At 43.0% G+C, this 23,769-nt stretch overlaps 1 protein-coding gene and 1 long non-coding RNA gene across 2 annotated transcripts; both read right to left on the bottom strand.

The window, feature by feature from the left end:
* Nucleotides 1-5,162: 5,162 nt before the first annotated feature.
* On the bottom strand, nt 5,163-10,078 carry LOC140214471 (uncharacterized). The gene is made up of 4 exons (XR_011891395.1): nt 10,024-10,078; nt 9,788-9,844; nt 7,823-7,930; nt 5,163-5,190 (listed from the first exon to the last, which is right to left on the bottom strand). It is a non-coding gene; the product is annotated as an uncharacterized lncRNA (long non-coding RNA).
* Nucleotides 10,079-12,218: 2,140 nt separating this feature from the next.
* On the bottom strand, nt 12,219-23,093 carry LOC129382294 (uncharacterized). The gene is made up of 4 exons (XM_072285833.1): nt 20,864-23,093; nt 17,652-18,012; nt 12,915-12,995; nt 12,219-12,244 (listed from the first exon to the last, which is right to left on the bottom strand). The coding sequence occupies exons 1-4, from the start codon at nt 20,948-20,950 to the stop codon at nt 12,219-12,221; spliced, it is 555 nt and encodes a 184-aa protein (XP_072141934.1). The 5' UTR covers nt 20,951-23,093.
* Nucleotides 23,094-23,769: the final 676 nt, after the last annotated feature.

The raw sequence follows: 23,769 nt of genomic DNA, 5'->3' as shown, positions 1-23,769 counted from the left end.
GAATGCGAAGTTGCTTGGCAGCGCTGCTGCGACCGTGAAGAGATGTCGGCTACAAGGTTCGACTTTTCGCCATTGTTGCCTCTGTTGTTGCCAAAGTGTCAACCAGCGACAGTGACGAAGACGACATGAAAAGCGACAGCACGGACGATTCAGGCCCGACAGTGGCAGAAGCTGCGCGTTACGTCAGCCTCATGAATGCAATCGCCACGATGAGAACAGCACCCGGCAATGAAAAAGGCGCCCCGCAACTTCTGCAGCGCTACCGCCTGCATGCATGGAGAACATGCAATGTCAATGAGAAGTTTGTCATGCGAGTGCTTGGCGAGAAGAGGGGGCTGGCTGAAAAGCTGGCTCGCAGCTTCAGTAACACCAGTGAACACTTTTGATCATGATCAAGCCCGATGCGTATCAGAATTCTCGACTGCGATTGGCTGCCTCACGCATCTTGCGCAAATGAGCAAATTATGAGTGAGCCGACGACAGGCCGCTGTTGTTGCTGCTAGGCCGCCACGGCATCAAACGAAAATAACACTTTTGTTGCGCAAAGTGAATAAATACTGCTTGTTCTTTCCCCCTTTCATCGCACTCTCTCAGAGTTCAGTTTTTGACAGGTAAGTGGGCGATCTCATGCTATTTCGGTTAAGCAGTACTGCTGTTTAGTAAGTACTTTTCCCGAGCTCCGGCCAACTACGGTTTAATGAGGTTTCACTGTAAGAGCAAAATATAGAAAACAGTTGCCAGACAAATATAGTGAAAGCTCATTAATTCGAACTTCAATAATTCGAATTTATGGATAATTCGAACTGTACGATTTTGTCTGGTCAAGCTCCCCAGAAGTCTGTGTATAAAAAAGCCCATTAATTCAAGCGCGAGAAGGTTCCGCCATGGATAATTCGAACTACGCGCCACGGTGCCGGCGGCATGGCGCCTGGCACACTGCCAGAGAAGCGCACCTCCTGCATACACACAAGGCTGCATCGCCTCCGGAACAAAGAGAACGGCGAGAGAAAGCAAAATCGGCAGAAGATCTAACCGGCGCGGGGTCAGCCAGAAGGCAGCAGCGGCTGCCTCCTCTCCGTTCTACGTTGGCCACCCAGATCCCGTCCCTCCCGGTGGACTACGCGGCCAACAGAAAGGCATAGATGACGGGGGAACTGTTCGGACAGTGGCTAGCGAAGATGGACAAAAAGTTTGAGCGTTGTGGACGGAAAGTCCTCCTGCTCGGTGACAATTGTTGGGCTCATAAGGTCAACATTGAGACGAAGGCCATTGAGCTAGCCTTCCTTCCACCTAACACTACAGCGGCACTGCAGCCCATGGACCAAGGTATCATTCAAAATTTTAAATCATTTTACCGGCGCCGTTTGTTGGAGCAAATTATTTTGTGCAATAATTATCAGGTGACGCTCCTAAGTGCGCTACACATGCATGTGCGTGCTTGGGAGCAAGTAAATGCAGTCACGATAGCAACTTGCTATCGCCACTGTGGCTTCGGCGCACAAGCTCTACAAGGAGGAAACCAGCCAGCTGCGCCCGAAGACGGCGTCACCGCTCCCATGGCGGACGTTTTGGACAACATCTCCTTTACTGACTTTGTCGACATGGACGAGAGTGCAGTGGTGTGTGGTGCGCTGACAGATGAGGACATAATTTCTCAGGTCAGAAGCGCTGAACCTGTCGCTGCCAGTGACGAGGAGGAGGAGAAAGACGACGCGCCAGTGAGGCCCTCCGCTGCGGAGGTCATGGCTGGATTGAATGCTGCCCGTCTCTTCTTCAGTTTTAAAGAAGGCAAAGAGGAGGCCTTCCGCCACATTAGCTCGTTAGAGCAAGAAGTGCTAGCTGTCACCTTCAAGGAAAAAAGGCAGGCTACGATCACGGACTTTTTAAAGCATTAAATTTCTGGCATGCCCTACTACTTCCAAATCGCCGTGTACTGTTGTTCTCCTTCACTTTTGTTAGTTCGAACTGAAGCGGCTTCCCCTTGCGGTTCGAATTAACGAGCTTTTACTGTACTATCGGCTGAAAGACCATGGTAACAATAACTCAAATAAACAAGCCTTCAACTTTCTTTTTGCTGCACAAATACTGAATTGGCCATCACATGCACAAATAACAGAGCTAAAATATTTTGTTTCCATTATTCAGTGGTAGAACATAACACAAGGCAATTAATCAAAATTGATGTGCCAGTTTTATGTAGAATAAACCACATTATAATAAAAATATAAAACATGCACAAGATCAATATGTAAACTTTCTAAAGGCCACAGGAAAAAGATATATACCCTTTAGAGACGAGATTTTTTCTGGCGTGAGTGGTGGCTTTGCCTCGGTGTAGCCAAGCGAACGGGCTTTGTTCGAAAGTGTCCCCGTCACACTCCTCGTCTTTAATTGCTCTGCCGTCCATAACACGGTAGCAGTGCTTCTGCAAAACATAGAATCTGTCGAGGCACTAAACAAGCAGTCCCAGGCTTTCTGGTCCAACCAGAAGCCACTGCCTGCATAAACCTGCATTACAGAAAGAAATAATCACTCACAAATTAGAAGCACTGACAGGTCTATATCACTTTTTTTTATTTGCTTTATCAGAGGGCTAGCTGTCAACTCCATAACTAGTGTCATGCCAGATTTCCTTGAATGCACAATATATCACTTATGCACACAAAATGGAGAGTGTGGCTTCTCCATAGAGTTTCTTTAAAAGTTCTCACAAAAACTGAAAATTACAAAAATTGGACTTAGTGGTCGCAAACTGCTGGTGCATGTGCTGGTCTGGCTGACCAGCACACTGTTTACTGCGTGGCTTGCAACCACTGAGTCAGGCTGTGTAGTAGTTGAAAATCGCCCAACGACTGTCTTGCCGAAAGGCAGGTACAGGTAGGACTTTCATATGCATGCCTGCGAGCTGTCACAGAATAAATTCAGCTCATTCAAGCTGCAACTGAATTGATCACTTTGTGGCAACATTCAGGCAATATCTGCAGCTAATAAATTTGGTGTGATTACCTTTCCGTCATCTCTTCTGGAGCCTATCACAAAGTCTGAGGTGGCGTGCTCAAAATCTACAGCCTCCTCACAATGAAGATCGCCTGCACAACAAAATGAGGTTTCTAACGCACAAATTACAAACAGTGTAAGCAAGAACAAAGAAATTGGTATAATAGAATTCCTAGGACTAAATAATATATTGCATAGAACGAATAACTAGCACCCTGTTATAGTAACAGAAAGGGTGGTAAGAAAATGGAAACAGTCACAGTCAGCAGAGTATTTACCCTACCAAGTGTACATTTTTTTCATAAACATTAAACGAACAAACTAAAGCTAAAAATTATTCAAGAAATAAGAAAATGAAAATTGTACATCACTTCAGGGCCTAAGGGATAAATAAATTCATAAAGCTTGCCTTTAATAAAACCAAGGATGCTGCTCAAGTACATAAACTTCCTGTCCTTTGTGTCCTAATCTTTATAGCCCTCTGGCAGCCAATTATGCAGATCCCACACATTGTGGGAATCAATGTTAGGCAAAGCATTACACAGCTAGGTAACTAGCCATCTAGCATATAGGGACACTAATGTAGCGCAAATAGAACAAAGAACACACTGGAGAGCGTAGGCGCCACCCACAACCAATTCATCACAGCCCCTACAAGACTGGAAAAAACATGCCAGCAAGACTGCAATAAATCAGGCAGCCATATGGTGAGCAGCCCATGCTGCCCCACCATATGTTCTTTGCATTTTATTTGCCATGCAATGCCATGCCACCTTCCTCAAGTATAAAAGAAAACTAGGTTGTAGTGTTTTTATATGCCAAAACCACGATCGGATTATGAGGCACGCCATAGTGGGAGACTGGGTTCATTTTGACTACCTGAGGTTCTTCAACATGCACCCAATGCTTGGTACATGGGTGTTTTTGCTTTTTGCCCTCATCAAGATGCAGCCTCCGCCGCTCGGATTTGATCCCACAACCTCGGAATTAGCAGCCCAACACCACAGCCACAACGCCACCGTGGCAGGTTTCAAGTATCAACCAACTTGCCCAACAACTTTAGGGCCGCATAGCATCATTTGGGGATCCATGAAAATGGTGCAACATGCTTGTATAGGGTGTGTGTTTGTGGCAACAGCAAAGGATGGCAAGGCAACTGATTTCTTGTTCACCAGAGATGAAACATTCAACTTATTCCGGTATGACCAAGGCTAACCTCACAGGCGGATGAACTGCGGCAATCACAAAAGTGGTGCATGCTTGCATGATGGAGCAAACTTGCTATGCAATGCGATGTATGTCAAGCATTTTAAAGCAGTAGCTTGCACATGTGAGGAATTGTGGTAGGCTGCTATTCTCTAATGACCTGTCGTTGCTCAGTGGCTATGGTGTCTGGCTGCTGAGCACGAGGCCGCGGGATCGAATCTCGGCCCCGGCGGCCGCATTCCAATGGGGGCAAAATGCGAAAACACCCGTGTACTTAGATTTAAGTGCACGTTAAAGAACCCCAGGTGGTCGATATTTCCGGAGTCCTCCACTATGGTGTGGCTCATAAACAGAAAGTGGCTTTAGCACGTCAAACCCCAGGATTTAATTATTCTCTAATGCCATGCATGCGCCTGTGGCATAATGGATATTCCATCAGGCTGTTGCACTGGGTAACCCTAGTGGGTAACCACCACCAGACAATTTTTGTGAAAGAGGCCCCCCAACAAGGCAAGACAGAAACTTCCAGAAATGTACCTTGTAGAAGCACAGAATGGTTTGTATTGAAATGTGCTTTTAAGGTGACATATAATGCAATTTGGCCATTCCCTTATTGGTGGCAGGGTGTCCAGATCAGTGTTACTGCCTCATCATTTCTTATTCTCCCAAGTGCTATGGATTGGAGCAATAATATTCGCAAATATTCAAGCATAAAATGGGTTTGGCTGAGGTGGGACAAGTGTAAACTGGCCACCAGTACGAAAGGTGGTCCACGTGTACAATCTGAATAAGCTGATCATGACGATGATGACTAACATGTGTTTCCTATTCGCACGAGGAAGACAAAGCTGTTAAATCTTCTGCACTGAGCTAGGTTCTACACAAGATATAAAATTGAACAATGTTTTTCCTTCACAACATTACCAGTAGCACACTATTTCTTACCTATATCTTCCACTGGTAATGGTGCCGAGGTTTCCACAGACTCTGCAGAATAACCACAAATTTATCACATATATTGAGTGACCTAAGCAGCTTCAGACATTAAAGGAGTACCGACACAAAATTTCGAAGTCGGGTTAACATGCAAGATTCATTTATGTGGGCACACATACATCGTCTGCAAAATATCAACGGCAAATACAGCTTAGAACATATTTAAAATCAATTTTACAGTATGTGTGCACAGCCAATTGCAAAACGCAGCACCTCGCGACATCGACATCTAGGAAGGATCGTACACAACCGAGAAAATGCTACGTTACGGGTTTGCGATGTCATCGCAACGGGTCCAGCGAGCAAGTTTCTCGCCGCTCTGAACATCCCAGTCTTCTTTTTTTCCCTGGTCACGACACTGACATCTCTCGCCGCTGACAGCGGCACACAAATCAGCAAAAATTTCTTTCCGACACAAAGTAACTCGTGCAGTAAAGCGACTTCAGAAGTGTGCATGTTATAAAATGATGCGCAATATAGTAAATCACTGGAGTGATTTTGACTCGCAAGCAGTCAGCGCAGCCCCCACAGCAATCGTCTCTGTGAAGCAGCTCGCCTGGCCAGCGTGGTTTCTCATCGCTACCAATGGCATCGGGAAAACCAATAATATTGTCTCTTATGAGCGACATAAATGTGCAGGCATTGATTCTGTTGACGAATATAGGTGCTTTATTACAAGCTGTGGGGGGGTCGCAAGGGCCATCGGCCTCGGATCCTACATCCAGCGAGCTAGGCCTATATGCCGTTTGCCAGCGGTCGCCAGCTCACCTGGCTTGCTCGTTCGCTATACCATTGGTGTGATAAGTGGCAGAAGTGGGCCGAGTTTGTGCGTGCCACTGGATGCTTAGAATGTACCCCACTGAAGAGCAGCCAGATTTGCTCGTTTCATTTCAAACATGCCTGGTATAAACAAAACCAAAGCTGTTCGATGATCTTCCCCCAAGACTATGTTCCCAAGCCTGATGCTGTGCCAACTTTTATCCTGTCTTGTCTCGTGCTCCGGAATATGCTTCATTCCTTAAGCGCCCTCGACGAATGCTTCGTACTTCTTGTAGCAGTGCGTATGCATAATGATAGCTGTCGCTAGTCACACTTTCCAAGTCGCTGTTTTGTAGTGGAGCCAATCAAAAGTGGTTGACCACGTCTAATACGGTGACGACTTGCGCAACCAGGAAATAGTCATCGCTGGACAATGAAAATGAGAACAACAATGATGGCGAGGACATCGCAAAGCATGTGCAGGCGTAGCAGACCAACTAGCTTCACGAATCTCGCACGCCCGCGAGCACGTCACAGTTTTTTGCGATCACGTGTCCAACTGTTTTTACATTCCTTGTTTGTCCTATCTTGCAGCTCTCTGAAACCAAAAATTGGACTGGTCACTACAGACAAGACTCCAAATAATTGCCTGTCACGCTCTGAAGCCAATGATGTTTCGTGCCGTGATGACTGGGTCATTAGCTACTTATTGCACCAGAAAAAGCAGGATAGAAAATTTTTTTGTGTGAGTACTCCTTTAAGGCTTTAAAAAAATCCACCAGGCTGTAAACGTGCCACAAATTTTCATCTCCTTTCACTCCACAGCCTGCATGTACAACAAAAGTTTGATGCATACTCTAATGACTGTCTCACTCATTCAAACAGATTTAAATAGTGGAGAGATTGCTGTGGTGGCTGCATCTTCAGATGAATGAATGCATGACTCAGTCACATTATGATCTCTATCATATCAGCTGCTTCCAGTGCTATTTACTTATTTTTTTTAGAAGGCTGGCAGTGAAAACACCTACTCGCAAGCACCTGTGACAGAAGGATGCAGCAGATTCACCACTACTGAGTGTGAGAGCTCTGTAAAATACACGCAAAGTACATGAAAATTACCTCAATTACATCCCAGAAAAAATGAGTTCCCATGAACCATGCTTGAAAAGCAGTGGCTGCTTTATTTCATACTGGTTAAAAATTAGGTTATTCATTCAAGAGCCATATGCCAACTGCTTTATGCACAAGCATCTCTGTAACAGTGCTTAGATAAGCAAACATAGTAAAGCTAAGCCAAACACAAGACCAATGCATGGCAGCATGGATTGTAATATCGCTAGCACCTCATACACATGAATATGCTACCGGAAGCATGTAACGTACATGAAAGCTGCTTAGAACCTTTTTTCAAAAAGCTAGAAGTTGCATGAGTGCTTTTTTGGTGTAGTGCAACTAGTGCACAGATAACGAAAAGAACCCACAAACGGTCAGTCTTGTTCTTGCTCTACATCCATGTACTAATTGCGCTACACCAAAAAAACTTCATGATGACATACCAATAAGCCCATATCTCCGCACTAATCAACTTAAGTGAGTGCAAAACCTACAAAACACATAAAGAATTTGAATTCCAGCTTTCTAGGAGAATAAATGAATGTGAATATTTATCTTAGTACCTCTTATCCTTTGCTTCCCTGTACGAACCTAAGGCACCAATAAATCTTGATAAACACCTTGCAACTCCCTTCTACAAGTTCACACTGTTTGTAAAACTTGCCCTAACAAATATGTTGACAATGCCACATACACCAGAAGACAGATATAGTAGAAACAAATCATTTAACATATAAATATTCCTCACCCAACTCTTCTAAGCTGTTAAAATTTGATGCTGCAGCATCGTAGTTCTGAGGAATCTCAGGTTCTGAAGCAACAGCAGCAGCAGCATCCTTTTGGACAGTTGCAGATTCTGAGGAATAAAAATATTCGCATAATTACTGCACCTATATTCAACGACTACACACACCCGCCATTTAGCTGATGGTTGCCTATTTTCCTTAGTTTCTCTACTCACCTGATATTAAACATATCACAGAATTTCTTGATGGCTTTTACTTGCCTATTGACACTAAGCTAGCTCTACTATATTTACTTTCTTAGCTGGGAAAATTAGGCACTGAATATGGGAAATTTCAAGCACTTTCTTGGTGTACCTCACAGATGTTTCCAATTACAAGGTTATTAGATGTTTCCGCCATGATCAATTATGGTTTGACTTGCAAAAGTGAAAGAGTCCATAGAAAGTGAAATCGCTGCACTTTAAATAAGCAAGCACCTCTTACAAACATCATCAAGCATGCAAAACATCAATGCACAAGTGCATCAGTGTTTCACACTGCCAACAGTTTCCTTCAGGTTTGGCAATGGTGCTGCTGTTGTGCTAAGCTGTAACATGACGTGGCATATGCTGCCAAACTTATTTCAGAAACAGCTAGCACCATTACAGGTATAAATGTAAAAAGAATATGTACTGCACTGTAGTTTTCTTTTCACACAAGAGAATGTTGCATTTTCAGCCATAGCTTCATCACTACTGTTTATGTGAAATATATTCCTGATATTTATATTTTGTACAGTACAACTAAACCATGCAGCTCGATCATAGTTGAAGGAAAAAAACAGTCCCAAAACACAAAGAACAAGAAGAGAGGTTCACACCACAACGGCTGGACTATCAACTGAGCTTTATTAGAAATGGCGTAGCCCTAGCAAGGCCAGCAGAGCATGCACAGCAACAGCATCACTAATCACAGAGCATGAAAAGTCAAGTTATCGCATCTGTCGTGACCGAACTAAAAAGGCTAATTCTTTTTCAAGTAAGCGCAATGAGGTTGTACTAATTCAGCCGTCATTAGTACGACCTCGGTGCGCTTACTTGAGAAAGAATTAGCCTTTTTAGTTCGGTCACGACAGATGCGATAACTTGACTTTTCATGCTCTGTGATTAGTGATGCTGTTGCTGTGCATGCTCTGCTGGCCTTGCTGGGACTACGCCATTTCTAATAAAGCTCAGTTGATAGTCCAGCCGTTGTGGTGTGAACCTCTCTTCTTGTCCTTTGTGTTTTGGGACTTATTTTTCCTTCAATTATGTACCAATTGGCCCGAATTTCAACCCTTCTGCATCTTAGTAAAAGCCCTACGAAGAAAGTATGCAGATAACTTATGAAATTTAGAACTGAAATGCAAAGTTAAAATAAAGGGGAAGCGTTTGTTATTATATTCATCTCCTCAAAAAAGAAGGAAATGAAAGTCGAAAAACTTGCCACCAATGGAAGAAAAACACACAACCTGAGCATCACGTGTACAAGGCTATACAAAATTGAAGTTGTGCATGGCAGCTGTCCTTTATAGAAAATTAAGCAGAGTTGGCAGGTTGGCATCTGCAGTTCTTTCAAGTGCCCCGAATTGCAAGTACTATATGTGTTCCTCCAGGGAAGGAAAAGTAACCACTGAAAACTAACATATAGCACACTACAGTGCAAACTTGCTGCAAATAGCATGTGCCCCTCATTCCTCCTTCCTCAACTGCCTCCCACTCGGATTCTTCCTTTGTGCTCGCAGTCAGGAAAATCAAGTAACCTTACACAAGAGCAGAACAGTAACGGATGCACAAAAAAGAATAAATGTGCACCAGTTGAGACTGTGACAAACAAAAGTTGGAAAAAAAGTAGTAAACAGCTGCCTGTTTGGTCTGCCATGTTGACCTACCACTTTAGCATTGCATAATACAATGTAAGCTCCAAGCTAAAGCATGGACGTTACTTACCTCTCTGGGCCAACTCCTCTGAGACGGTGGGCCTATGAAGTGGGAGTCTTGCACGTCCTACAGAAAGGGAATACTTGTGAGCTACGTCAAGAAATTAGACGGCCGTGGGAAAAAAAACCCTCTACAGTAGCTTAGGTACCATCAGTGTGCTGGGCATGCATGGCTTCAGTGAACACAACATAACAGGATGAGTACTGCATAATGCAAATCGCCTGTATTATTAGACAATGACTTACCCGTCTGACAGTGCACCCTTGGTGCTGGCACAACACGGGTTGTGGACCCTAGAATATCAAAACACAAACTGCTGAAAGACCATATAGGAACAAACACTGTTATTACAAATACATTCCTGCAATGCGACATCATTACTAAAGTGATCACAAAGCAAGTGCCTTTATTGCATTTAACATTACAGTGCTTGCGAAGATAAAGTGCAGATTAATAAATACCTTATGCAACCTACACAAATGTTTGCAGAAGTGGTTTGTGTGGTTCACAGCAGACACAATTTCAGCAAACCAACACATGGTTAACGAAAGTTTGGAAACTTTTTTTTATTTTGCAACTGTGTTAGAAATTTCAAGGCAATTGTATGTGAAGGCAACTTCACTTTGATTCTACTAAAGCACTGGTGTTCCCGGATATCAATTTCATACTCAGTATGCTAATCTAACCTTCAGGGGCAGAGATAATCTTAATAGATAGGGAAAAGACTGCATATGATGTAGCTTGATGCAAAAACCTCTTTTGCATTCTGGGAGCAGGAGCACAGCTGTTATCAGCTTTGCCTGGCTTTTACACTGGCATGATATACGCAATATGCTATGTCACATGATGGGTTTGCCTTGTTTCGACTCCTCCCTCTCCTTTAAATGTGAAATTCACACAGAGAGAGCCAAATTTTATTATGAATATAACGGAACAGAAGTACTTCATAAGAACCAAACAAAATGTAGTTGTCCTCAAATATGACCGTCTTCAAATTTCCTATGTAAATGTACACAACGAATGTGACAAAAAAATATAATCAACGAATTTTCATTAATTGTGCATCTCCAGACTCTTGCAAATATAGGCTCGGCAAAAGTGCTGAAGTGCCTGTGCAAGAACAATTTGTATAGCTAGCATAGTGTTATTAAATTTACTGACGCTTTACCTTGGAATGCTGTGTATGTGAGCGCAAGGCTGCACATTATGCTGGATCCATATCATCAGTTTCAATAAGAGGTGCTTCAGTAAGTTGCAAGTACAGCCTTAATATGAATCCTGCACACCAGCAATTTCTCTGTAACGCAACAAATTTCTTTGGGGATAAAAACCATCTTTTTGCTTTAGAGAACTCCTGAACCACCCCTTGGGCTTGGTGAAAAAACAGTCTGCAGAAAGGATAATAATAATATTTGGGGTTTTACGTGCCAAAACCACTTTCTGATTATGAGGCACGCCGTAGTGGAGGACTCCGGAAATTTCGACCACCTGGGGTTCTTTAACGTGCACCTAAATCTAAGCACACGGGTGTTTTCGCATATCGCCCCCATCGAAATGCGGCCGCCGTGGCCGGGATTCGATCCCGCGACCTCGTGCTCAGCAGCCCAACACCATAGCCACTGAGCAACCACGGCGGGTACGCAGAAAGGATACACTGCTATAAACGTCAGTCAAATTTTCCATTCATGCACAGTGGAGCTCAGTTGTGTTGTGCATATGGAGATCATAAGCAGACCATGAATTCACCTTTTTTCTGAAACACTCTCTTTTCAACAGAAGCCTTCTCACTCTTTTCGGGTGCCATATTTCGTCATATAGCACATCCCCATATGAGGCTGCTGTTGGCCAATAGCAAGAAGGATGCTTAGATCAGTGCACTTGTTTCTAATGTTGCTGTATATATTTATTAACACAGTTTAATAGAAATTGAAGTTAGCAAAAATATGCTTTCGAATTTTCATAAGAATTACGTACTTCGGAAATAAGTCAACTACTATCCTCTGCTCTTGCGCGGCATAAGAATTAAACTTTGGCCACACCACTTATCAGTGTCGTAGCCGCTGAGTCTCATTACTTTCATCTTCACAAAAAACCAGCGTGAAAAAGACATGGACAAGCAAAGAAACAACAAACACGGGACTGTTTTGCAACTCTCGTTTCTTTGCTCGTCCGCACCTTTCAAATACAGGTTTTTGTTAAAATGAAACCACACCAACTACCCAGCTATTAGTTTTGATGAAGAAACCCATTACTCTCAACTTGTTTTGAATATTGAACTGGCCTTGAACCATATTAAACTTAGGGTCAGACCCCACGTACGTTTGCCAGCGCGTGCTCACTCCTGGCTGCTCCTCGCTAGATGCCTTGGCAGACATCGCTTCCTACTGAGCTATTGATAGTGCTAAATTAAGAATGCACAAGTTCGATGTGGTACTATTATTCAGTCAAGCTGTTTCAGGACAAAGCCTGTCCACACCACATTGCACAGCCAGATTGGAGAACATGAGCACAAGTGCACATTCCAGCCAGTGTTGTACATGCAGCAAATGCTGCATATATGCATTACAGTTACATGTTGCTGCGTCTGCTACATAGCGTAGATACTGCGGCTGCCCCAGGGTACTGCAATGAGCCCACTAGCTGAGCTCACTGCAGCTCACTGAGCACAAGTGCACTTGGCATAGCCTTTGCAGTGCATGGCATTGAAGGAGCACAAGGAATACGAAGGGGATTAACGGTGAATTTGAATGCCAATAAGTACACTTCTACTGAATGCATTGAAGCACTCTTTGAATGCGAGGTATTTATGAAATAGACTATATTAACTTCAAGCTCATTTCCCAAGTTCTATACAAAATTTTTCACTGTCTTTTTAACAGTACATATGCACAGGATATAAAATAAGGCTGAACGATGCTTTGAAAATGTAATCATTGCATGCTATACAAGCACTCCAGTTGGAATGTTATAGTCCAATATGATGATACATAATGGCCCTTATGCTACATCAAATACAGAAAAAAAATGCTTTCTTGAGTCATTCTTTGTTCTTTTTTCAATACACTTTACTGCGGAAAACAAAATAGTGCTTCTAATGAAGATTAAACTAGAACACACAGCAGAAGATAGAACTTGCCTCCAATGTTCGAAGGGGTGACAGGGTCCGGCTGCGCCCGTACTGACACATCGAACGATGTGGCATAGACAACTCTGCTTTCTGAAAGGTTTTTGAAGGAGGCATCTGAGCTGTCAACAATTTACCAGCACCTGAATGTCATAACTTATCATGACTGGCACCAGTAAATGACAAATGATAACTTCTATATGAAATAGTATGTACTCCACAAAGACATAATGTTTAATTAGCCCATTGACAAGAAAGCACAAGTCAAAAACAGAGAATGGAGTAGAAAACTAAGACAACATAGCAACAGATGCTGCCAGCTGTTACTGCTTGTCGTTTCGCCAATGCTAGCAATGAACACAAACATTTCTCCTAGTGCAACTTTTGCGTTTGGGAAGCACAGTTGATCCCTTATGTTTCTTTGTTTAAGCAGTGTTGATATGAGTCAAGGAAATAACAGATGTCTGCAGAGCAATAATCTCCAATAACACTGACTGTGCTTGCACAACAGTGTCAAAATACATTACAAGTTCTTACACTGAAGTGGTGGTAACACAAACATTTCTAGCATTTGTAGCAATGAGCATTAAAGGGAAGCTGAAAGGTTTTCCAGAAAAAATGAGTGAACATCTGTACATAATAGTTTTCAACCCTCCGAATTCGAATATCGTATCGAAATTGAGCGAAAGAAAGCTCAAATATATTTTATTTCGACGAAAAGTGCAGCAGCGGACACGCCGAGCTCGCGCGTCTCGTTTCCGCCTGTGATTGGTCGGGCGCCTCGTGACGTCAACACTAGTGTTCGTCCGAACCAACCGCTGCCGCTACACATGAAGCGCGGTGCCACGTAGTTTGGTGCTGTTTTTCTGAGATGGTAATGGAAAGTTTAGAGAGACTGCGTTTTTCTGAGGAGTTCGGCGTTACTCCCTACATGTACGAGCCGATTGCGAAGAGCCGGCCTCTCAAAGAAGCAAACGATGCTGGTGCGAGCAGTGCTTTCGACGCGAACGAAAGCGAAGTCTTGGGATCTCCTCATGTTGGAAATGCTCTTTGGCGAGTATGTTTTTTGCAAAGCGATCTAGTGATCTCGCCGATCTTTCGCCGATCTAGTGAGCTCGTTTCCGGTCAAACAACTGTAGTGTTGTGTTCCTGCATGCCTCCTCGTGGAACGTAAGCGGGGATGCGATCGTCGGCATTTGCGCGCTGTCCAAAGCTGTCGGCAATCTACAAAGACGGTTTAAATGCGTGAAAAGCTTCCCGGTTCATGCAGTACGTGTAGTGACTTTCATCTGTGCGCCATCCGCACACTACTCGTAACCGAAGTCGTAAAGGCGGCGAATTCCGTCGGCTACATGAGACGGTCGGTTTCTCGCTGTGCGCGAGAGAAGGGGGGAGTGTAGCGTCCTGGCGTGTGCCGGCTTTCCAGCACATGCAAACTCTACATTTGCACTGCGTTATGGTAGCTGCCTGCAGGCTGTTTTACAACACACGTGCAAATAGAAAATTAGCGGCGCTTTGCAACGAAACCTGCATCAAGGGCGGGAGATAAACATGCACCTTCCGTTCAGCATGCTAACACGAAGGAGCTCGCAGTAAATCAAAATCCAGGTTTGGGCGAGTTCGTGAATTCATAAGGCCTTCCAACACCAGTTATCATCAGTCAGTCCGCCCTCGTGCAGTCTTTGTTTTTGTTGCTCCGATCTTTTCGCGCTGCGTTTAGAAAGCCTGCTAGTGGCAAGTTGTCCTCTCTCATTCTGTGGCCATATGCAGCAACTGCACAGGCCGAATTGCAGGGCTGGCCGTATACGTATGTATCAAGCTAAGGTGCACTTGGTAATTTGACACTAGTTCTTTGCATGTGTTCATGAGTGCAAATGCTTCTTTGGTAGTCTTTGATGGCATTTGGAAGACAACATCGTCGCGGCCGCTGGTGTTCGTGCAACCGTAGGCTGCACAGAAAGCCAGCATGATCGGCCCACCACTTCAGTTGATGCTGCGCACGTTGACTACCACTCTACATACACGCAGACGCACCAACAAAGGAATGCAGGGTCGATTGAAGCAGATTACGATGGCACGCATGCACAAACAAGCACGGTCAGGCACGGTCGCGGAGGCTGCGAAGGAACAGAACACTAGTGTTGTCACAACACCGTGGTTTCCGGTCTCCGCTCGCATCGTCAGCGTCAGCAGCAGCGCGCGGCATACGACGGGGAGCGGAGCTACAGCGCAATTTTAACCGACGATTACGTCGCTCCTAATTGAAAAAAAAAAAAATTTACCTACATGGTTTATAAGGTTCCCGCAACCGTATATGAGTGTCCTATTGAATTCGACAGACTCTTAAGCTTCCCCTTAAAGCTCAAAACAATTTCACTTTTTATCTTAGCATTGTTTGTTTCATGGAGGCAAAGTTTCTGGCCAGAAAATATGAATACTTCATAATTCAACCAAATTTGCCCCTACATTGCCTTTTTGGTGTAAGTGCAATGCTTTGAAAAGTACATTCTTAACTGAGGCACTTATTTATTGCAGTTCATCTGCATGCTTTTTCTCTGCAAAGGCACCAGCTCTAGTTGATATATTTTCACAACCACTTGCAATTCCCTTTATGAGACACCAAGAAAACTGAAGAAAACAATTTGTACTTTTCCTTTCATTCAGATTTTCACTTGGGGAACAAACAATGAAACAAATTAGCCTTGAAAAGGCAATGATCTCTGCAAATGCCAACAAGCTCGACTTCTGTGTACAGAGCATGGCTGGTGCAAAATGTGCATAGCAGATGCACCAAATTTCACAGCTATACCACAAATTTGCTGCATTTAGCTTCTTTGTAGAAGGCATATCGCTTTACCATTGTGCTCTGTATTGTTCATCTATCTAGCACTCTAAACAAGAGGTTCACAGAAAGATTAAGTCGTAAGAAGAAACTTGTGGCCAACACCAAGTTCTTTATTGAAATAATGCAAAATGCAAATACGTTTTCATAAAACATCTGCTCGACCAATTGTAATAAAATTCGCTGCACTTAAGAGAGTTAAATTCTAATGATTAAGAAATTTTGATTTAGGAATATAATGTGAAAAATATTTCCAACAACAGAAGCACGAACTTTACAAATCCATAACTCAGCACCAAAAGCAGACATCACAGTTCTGTAAACTTCATCCATTAGAGCCATCTAAATCAGACAAATTTATTAAGATTCTACAGCCTATATGAATTGGTTAAATGTTTACAGGGGTTCTGCAAAAGTCCAACCCATAAATTAAAGGCACATAATACATCAACCTTGTCCCATTTATATGTCATAAGGTGACATTTACAGAATTGTGAAATGGTTTTTTTTTTGTTGTCGAGTTACGAAGTTGTAAGCTTGATATTCTCATTTTCTGAATTTCTGCAATTTTTAACAATTCATATGAAAAATTGATGGCCTAATAAAAATACCCTTGCTGCAGTCCCTAGATAAACGTTTCTTATTAAATGCAGTAAACCTAATCAAACTTGAAGCAGTGGTTACCGAGAAAAATAATTTTTCTGTTCCTATGCATTTTGAATCCACATACATAAACTTCCACTAGTCATTAACAGCATTCAAACAGCAGATGTCTCAGGCTGGAGACGATGCTTCAAGAATGGATAAGAGCTCTTGTCCGACTTTTGTTGATCACATAGCAAAAGGATCTCAAGCATTTCCTACGTGTTTCCACTTAACCAAAATTCCAAACATTGCTTCAGTGCTTCTTGCTGCATTAGCATGATCAGATGGCAGTAACAATGCTAGGCTCACAAAGGTTCCTAGAATTTGCAGGACTGTCCCGAATATCAATTACAATTTCTGCGTTCCAACTTTCCCTTAGGAGTGAGCACTAGGTCCACATTGAGGTTTGACGATACTGCTGGGGGGGGGTATTCTCTAAGTGTCCACTTAGTGGACATGTCCGTTTTGTCTGCTGTTGAAGTTCCGATTGGCTGGGCTGGGCTATGCATCAGAAGGAGACAGGCGACCCCTGGCCAATCAGAACTTCAGCAGCAGAAGAAATGGACGTGTCCAATAGGTGGACACTTACAGAATATCTCCCCCCAGGTCACTCTATGCACAATGAAAGTCCTCCAAATTGCTCAAGCCTGCCTTTTTTTAAAAGTATTTTTCAGAAATGTCACAATGGAAAGAATATTTCATAGAAAAATCAAATGAGTGCAAAACTACCAATGGCAGAGTCTGTCATGACTAATTTCCACCTAAAATGCATTATTTTACACTTTAAAGCATGGCCCAGTCTTGAAAGCAGTAAATTGGTGCAATGTCATGTACTGCTACCAAACTCCATATGTAAATATTCATTTCTAAGCCATGTCTGCCATCCTGAGCTGCCCATTCTACTTTGCACCCAACACCAGGCTTTACCAAGTCAAGTGGCCTAGTCGATAGGCCTTTTCTAATACACTCAATCCTGAGCACATGACAGACTGACCTTCCTCAGGACGATATGCCACCAGACAGCTGCAACCAGTAAAGCACGAAAAACAATAATACAGGGTAAATATAACTGAAGTGAACCAGGCAACACAGACAGGAACCAATAGCCTCAACTAAACCAGAAATATGAAATATCCTGCATTTGTTTACACTGTATGTAACATGGGGCCCTAAACATTTTTATGGGATCAACTTCATACTTGGCGTGCGAATTTTCCAACAGTACAGTAATGATCCAAAATTCAAGAAATGAAAACACTCACCACTTTGAAAAAGCTTGTAACAGAGTGTCTTTTGCAGCTCCATGTTCCTGGCACGAAGCTGCCGCACTTCTTCATTCAGCTCCTTGTAGTGCTCCTCGGCACATATGCAAGTGCCTCTTGGCAAGGCACTGCCTTGATCCTCAGGAACCTGCTGTGCCGAGGAGACTACTTGAGCATTTTCAGTGAACTGGGCGCGCAAGCTGTCCAGCTCATTTTGCACAGCTTGCAGCTGCAGCTGTAAAGCTGCATATGCACTCCTCGGGACAAAGTCAGACTCATCGTCCTGCAGGACTTCGTCCGCCAGCTGCAGCTCCGACCTCTCGCGTACTTGAGTCCTTAACTTCTTTTGGGACTGCTCCACCTGCAGTTCAATAAGGCACAATAGATGCCCTGGCAAAATGAACGCACACCACTTTCTGCACAGAATGTAACAGTTAAGTGTAATGCAGCACGACTTTATTTACCTACCTACTGCAGAATAAAAGTAAAACACAAACAAAGCTATATACAATAACCAACTCAATGTGAAAAACAATAAAAACAAAGCTGAAATGATATTTCTGTAGATGTGGTGCAGATGTTGTTACACTCACAAACAAAAGAAAGCTAGAATTTGCATTCCATATTTCTGCTGCATGCTAGTTAAAGGTGCTCATATTATTATGATGACGACTTGGGATTTCAATGGTACACTCATAACACCAATAATAACTAACCAATTCACATACAATAGGTGTTTCCATTACTATACAAGAATTTTGTTTAAACCGTGTGTGGCAGATAGCAGTTGTAGTCCATGAACCCGATTGCTCACAACGACTGCCAAAATGGGCACGACACAAAATAATTTCTGCCAATCATTGAGGGCTACCGGCAGATTTGGAAAAGTGGCAGTAGAAGATTGAATAACAGTTCATTTAATCAAAATGGAGGGGACATGCTTGAAAAGTTTGTGGCCCTTTATACGAAATGTCTCACAACTTCAAGGGTCCCAGAGAACTGGAAGAATGCCAACATTCTACTAATCCACAAAAAGGAGACGTTAAAGAATTGGAAAATTACAGGCCCATTAGCTTACTTATTATATAAAATATTTACCAAAACAATCTCCAATAGAATAAGGGCAATATTGGACTTCAGTCAACCAAGGCAATAGGCTGGCTTCAGGAAGGGATTCTGTACAATGGATCACATCCATGTAATCAATCAGGTAATAAAGAAATCTGCAGATTAGTCAGCCTCTCTACATGGCTTTCGTAGAATACGAAGAGGCACTTGATTCGGTAGACATACCAGAAGTCATAGAGGCATTACTTAATCAAGGATTAGAGCAGGCTTACATAAATATGTTGGAAAATATCTACAAAGATTCCACAGCTACCCTAATTCTCCACAAGAAGAGTAGGAAGATACCTATAAAGAAAGGGATCAGCAAAGGCGACACAATCTCTCCAATGATATTCATTGCATGCTTGGAAGAAGTGTTCAAGCTAGTAAATTGGGACCACTTAGGAGTAAGGATCAACGGCGAACATCTCGGCAACCTTCGGTTCGCAGATGACATTGTCCTGTTCAGCAACACTGGGGACGTGTTACAACAAATGATTGAGCACCTTAACAGAGAGTTTGCAAGAGTGGGGTTGAAAATTAATATTCAGAAAACAAAGATAATCATCAATAGCCTGGCAAGGGAACAAGATTTCAGTATCGCCAGTCAGCCTGTAGAGTCCGCGAAGGAATATGTTTACCTAGGACTCACAGGGGACCCCAATCATGAGAAAGAAATTCATAGAACAATAAATTTGCGGTAGAGTGTATACGGCCGACATACTCAAATTCCTACTGGAAGCTTACCATTATCACTAAAAAGAAAGATGTACAATCAGTGCATTCTACTGGTGCTAACATATAGAGCAGAAACTTGGAGACTGACAAAGAAGTTCGAAAAGAAGTTAAGGACCGCACAAAGAGCGATGGAACAAAGAATTATAGGTGTAGCGTTAAGAGACAGGAAAACAGCAGTGTGGATCAGAGAGCAAACGGGCACAGCCAATATTTTAATTGGCATTAAGAGAAAAAAAAAAGGAGCTGGGTGGGGCATGTAATGTATAGGTTAGATAACCGGTGGACCATTAGGGTTACAAAATGGGTGCCAAGAAAAGGGAAATGCAGTCGAGGACGGCAAAAGACTAGGTGGGGTAATGAAATTAAGAAATTCGCAGGTGCAAGTTGGAATCGGTTAGCACAGCACAGGGGCCAATTAGAGATCGGAGAGAGAGGCCTTCATCCTGCAGTGGACTTAAAGTAGGTTAATGATGTTGATGTATACACATATAGATAAAGCACTTTACATGTTACTGAAACTTGCAGCACAGATTCAACCACAACTGTTTTAAGATGCATGTGGCGCATCTTAAATATCATTATTTTAATCACTGCTTTTGCTTTTGATATACCTGGGCATGCAGCAGCTTATGTGGGAGAACTTGCATGGACTAGAACATGAAACCTTTTTTACTATTTAGACAACTATTTGGTAATATGGAGTATGTTATGCATGCACAATGCTATATATAAGGCTTCAATTACAAAAAGGCTTGCAGTTTACATAGTAAAATTATTCTGTGAAGGCTTTGTACTGTGACCTACCATGAAAAAATTTCTGATCTCAGCTGCCAAAGTAACTAAAACATTATTAAGAATAAAATTGTGTTTGCATTCTGTTCTTTCTCCTGCAGACGTCACAAGATTTTGAATCAGTTATAAGTTCAGAGTGGGCACTCCACCCTCTCGCTTTCATCGCATTTGTCTCTTCTAGCTGTTTCTTTTGTCACCATGCAAACTTGCCCAACTGTCTGCTTTTGCCTTATCAGCACACTGTTGTCTTAGAGGCGATGTGAAATTGACTTGCAGTACATCTACAGAGTGTTATGAAGGTGGAAAGTGCTTGGTTTAAGTGAATGGTGGTGCATCACTTACTGACTTATTCCACTATCACTAATTAGCACGCGGAATGCTTGCAGGTGTTCCTAAAATTTTTTTACCATTCTTTTCGCTGTAGTATGTGTGATGCAATCACATTGACTTCCGTGCAGGTTGGACATCACTGTCATTACTTTTTGAAGACGTAAGGCAGTTCAGCACATAATATTAAGTGCTCTAGCCTTCTGCCTTGCATGCAGCAAATGCAATTATCAACAAGGCATTATTACCTTTTCTTTGCTCCTTTTTCGCCCTTTTGGCAAGTCCACCAACACCTTCCTGGGGCGCTTCTCCATGTAGGCCTGCATCTCCTCCATCGATTCTGCAGATAATATAACGTTGTGGGATGCAACCCAAACACACGCAGACACAAATATCCTACAAGGCCTACTTGCATAATGTTCCTGCAAGCACGACAACGCCGTTACAATCCAAGGAAAGACGCCGCCTTTTGGAGACTCTACAGCCGTTTTGAAGCACGCCTACATGAAATGCTCATGGTGCAATCATTGTGCGATAGCGTATATTGAAAATTAAAGACTCCAAGTGAATGCACATACAGGTAATGCTACCGCCACTTTCGAGGCGTAACACACATTGTGTGAAAAGGTCTAGATAAGCTGCTTCCCGACTTAAGTTATGTCACTACGGCCGCTGCCTATACACAACGCACGCTCTTCGATCCAGGACATCACTACGAAAGGGTACGAATGGAGCTTGACGTGTCACTTACCAGCGAGATGCAGGATTCGCGCTTCATAGAAGTCGCCGTCTGTGTTGTCGTCTCCAGGCCAGTAAACGCTGTAAGATTTGGTTGGCTGGAAATCGGCAACGTTCTTGGGCTTGAAGTCGCTTATGGCGCAGTGCTTGACGACAGCCGTCTTGCCATCGAATTCGTATTGCACGAACGCAAACATTGTCACGCAGCTCAGGTCAGTGGCGGCAAGCTAGGAGGCACGGGCGAACCAAGCGAACTGTCACTGAGAGAGTAGCAATCTCCACGTGTTCACGTTATACCACGTGCTTGAGATGTGACGTCCTATTGACGACATTACCCAATGTCATGTGATCTAAGGCGCGAACATACGAAAGTGCCACACTGCTTTCGTGCTAGTGTAGCTGTTTGCGGGACGCACAATAGAGCCTTTTCATTCAAAACGCGTGCTAAATAATGTGAAACAGGTGTCCACACTAAATGAGCCACCATGATGCCGTTATAAGGTTAGGAAATGTTGGCTGCACTTTCTTAATCTTTCTTTTTTAATGCAGACTTTCGTTACATCTGCGTCAAAAGTTAATTTTGCACGACGAACGGGAAGTTTCCGAGAATTACATGCAAGATAGATTAAAACGGCAAGGTGAGTGGGTGTAATAAAAGCGAGATGAATTTTTGTTTTTTTTTTTCTAAATTCGGTATTCGTATCATATTGCATAACGGGTCACTCTGTATATATGGCATTGTATATACCCCATGATTTTCTTATACATTTAAGTTTATCTCAATTGACAACAGCGACAATAGCTAATAATAATAGGGAAAATGCAATTATTCTGTGGAAGTGGAATTGCCACGTCGTGAAATTACTCCTTTGAAAGTTGGCAGTGAACACTTTTTAGGGCGCTGCACGTGTACACTGATGCAGCTGGACACAAAAGTGAAGACAACTTTTATGCTTGGCACACATTTGCAGTCACAACTTGCTTGCTCTTTTCTGCATTATTTCACTTTTGGTAAGCTACATGGTGTTTCGATCGTGAATCCTCGAAATATTTTAATTGTGAAGCGTCCGGCGCTTGAAGCACGATTGACTGTCGACCTACGCTGCGTTGGATGCGCCCAGTTACCATCCTCAAACACATCTTTTCTTCCTGCTTCCCTTCCTTTCTTTCTTGTTCCTGCGTTTTTTTCTTATTTTTTTTAATTTCCTTAATTAATATTGCGGTCTTCTAGTTCGTTGTCCTCCCGAAAAAACCCTGGCTTAATTCCCAGTCCCGCGGTTGTTGTTATAGCGCACGGGCTAGTCTAGCTTCGGGGTTTTGACGGTTGTTAATCTGTAACTTTTCCATATATGGTCATGCACAAGCTTCTACAGCGATTCTTTAAAACTGATGGTAGCGCTAAAAAGGACGAACACACGGTGAAAAGACGACACGACGACGAGGAAACGCTACTCACAATTGGTTTATTTTTTGAAAAGGGTTCAATATTTAAGAGCTATTCAATATTCTAGAGCGAACAACTAACATTTTAAAATATGAACCAAGCTTAGTTCTTGCAAGCCAAGAGCAATAATGCATAGTGCTTCATGCTTGAGTGTTTGTACAAAACATGCGAATACTTATGCGTGATACGGAGGTATACAATCCTACGACTTATACAAGTGGACATTCAGGAAGCTGTTTATACAGCGAAATATAGCAATGCATATGCTGCTGTGACGGTCCCGACTCCCCCTATTTCATTAATGTTGGAACTTGTGTTGGGAAGAATTGATTATACGAGAGTACAGCGCTGTAGTTATATGTATCTATTAGAGTGCTGCAACTTATGATGATCGGCAAAAGTGCTGGAAAGCGTTTAGAGCACCCTGGACATGTATCTTGACTTCTGTGATTTCCGTCAACATCGCATAATCTACAGAACGCAGATCAAAAGTCATGTAAAAGAACTATAAAGGATGACTTATAATTTCGGTATAGTGTGGATAATTACACTGATATCCACAAGTGTGCTGAATCGGGCTGGTTCATCCCACGCACAGTGGGAATCAATGTTATGCGAAACATTTGCATGTAGCGGGCTCGTTTGGGATTGCGCAAAGCGTTACCAGGTACATATTTGTGTAATACAAATAGCTCTGTGTCTGACAGGAGCGTGCGTATTACGACATCAGCAAGACGACGGTGACGACCATCGCGTGACGACGACGGCATGATTTCGACGTGAGCTTATACGACATGCCGATTGTTGGTTTCAACACAGGTATACTAGACGAGCGTAAGAGAGAGAAACGCTAATAAGTGGCCGCATCAGCCTAAGTACAGGGTCCTGAATATTTCGCTGCGCGTGTTCTCAAAAAGGTTTTGTGCTCATCCCTGCACTGTTCTTGCTCAAATTTTGCAAAACGATCGCATT

Source organism: Dermacentor andersoni, unplaced genomic scaffold (assembly GCF_023375885.2).
Source record: "Dermacentor andersoni unplaced genomic scaffold, qqDerAnde1_hic_scaffold ctg00000102.1, whole genome shotgun sequence".
NCBI classification, from domain to species: domain Eukaryota; kingdom Metazoa; phylum Arthropoda; class Arachnida; order Ixodida; family Ixodidae; genus Dermacentor; species Dermacentor andersoni.
Note: the sequence above shows the minus strand (reverse complement) of the source record. Positions and strands in the feature narration are given on the sequence as shown.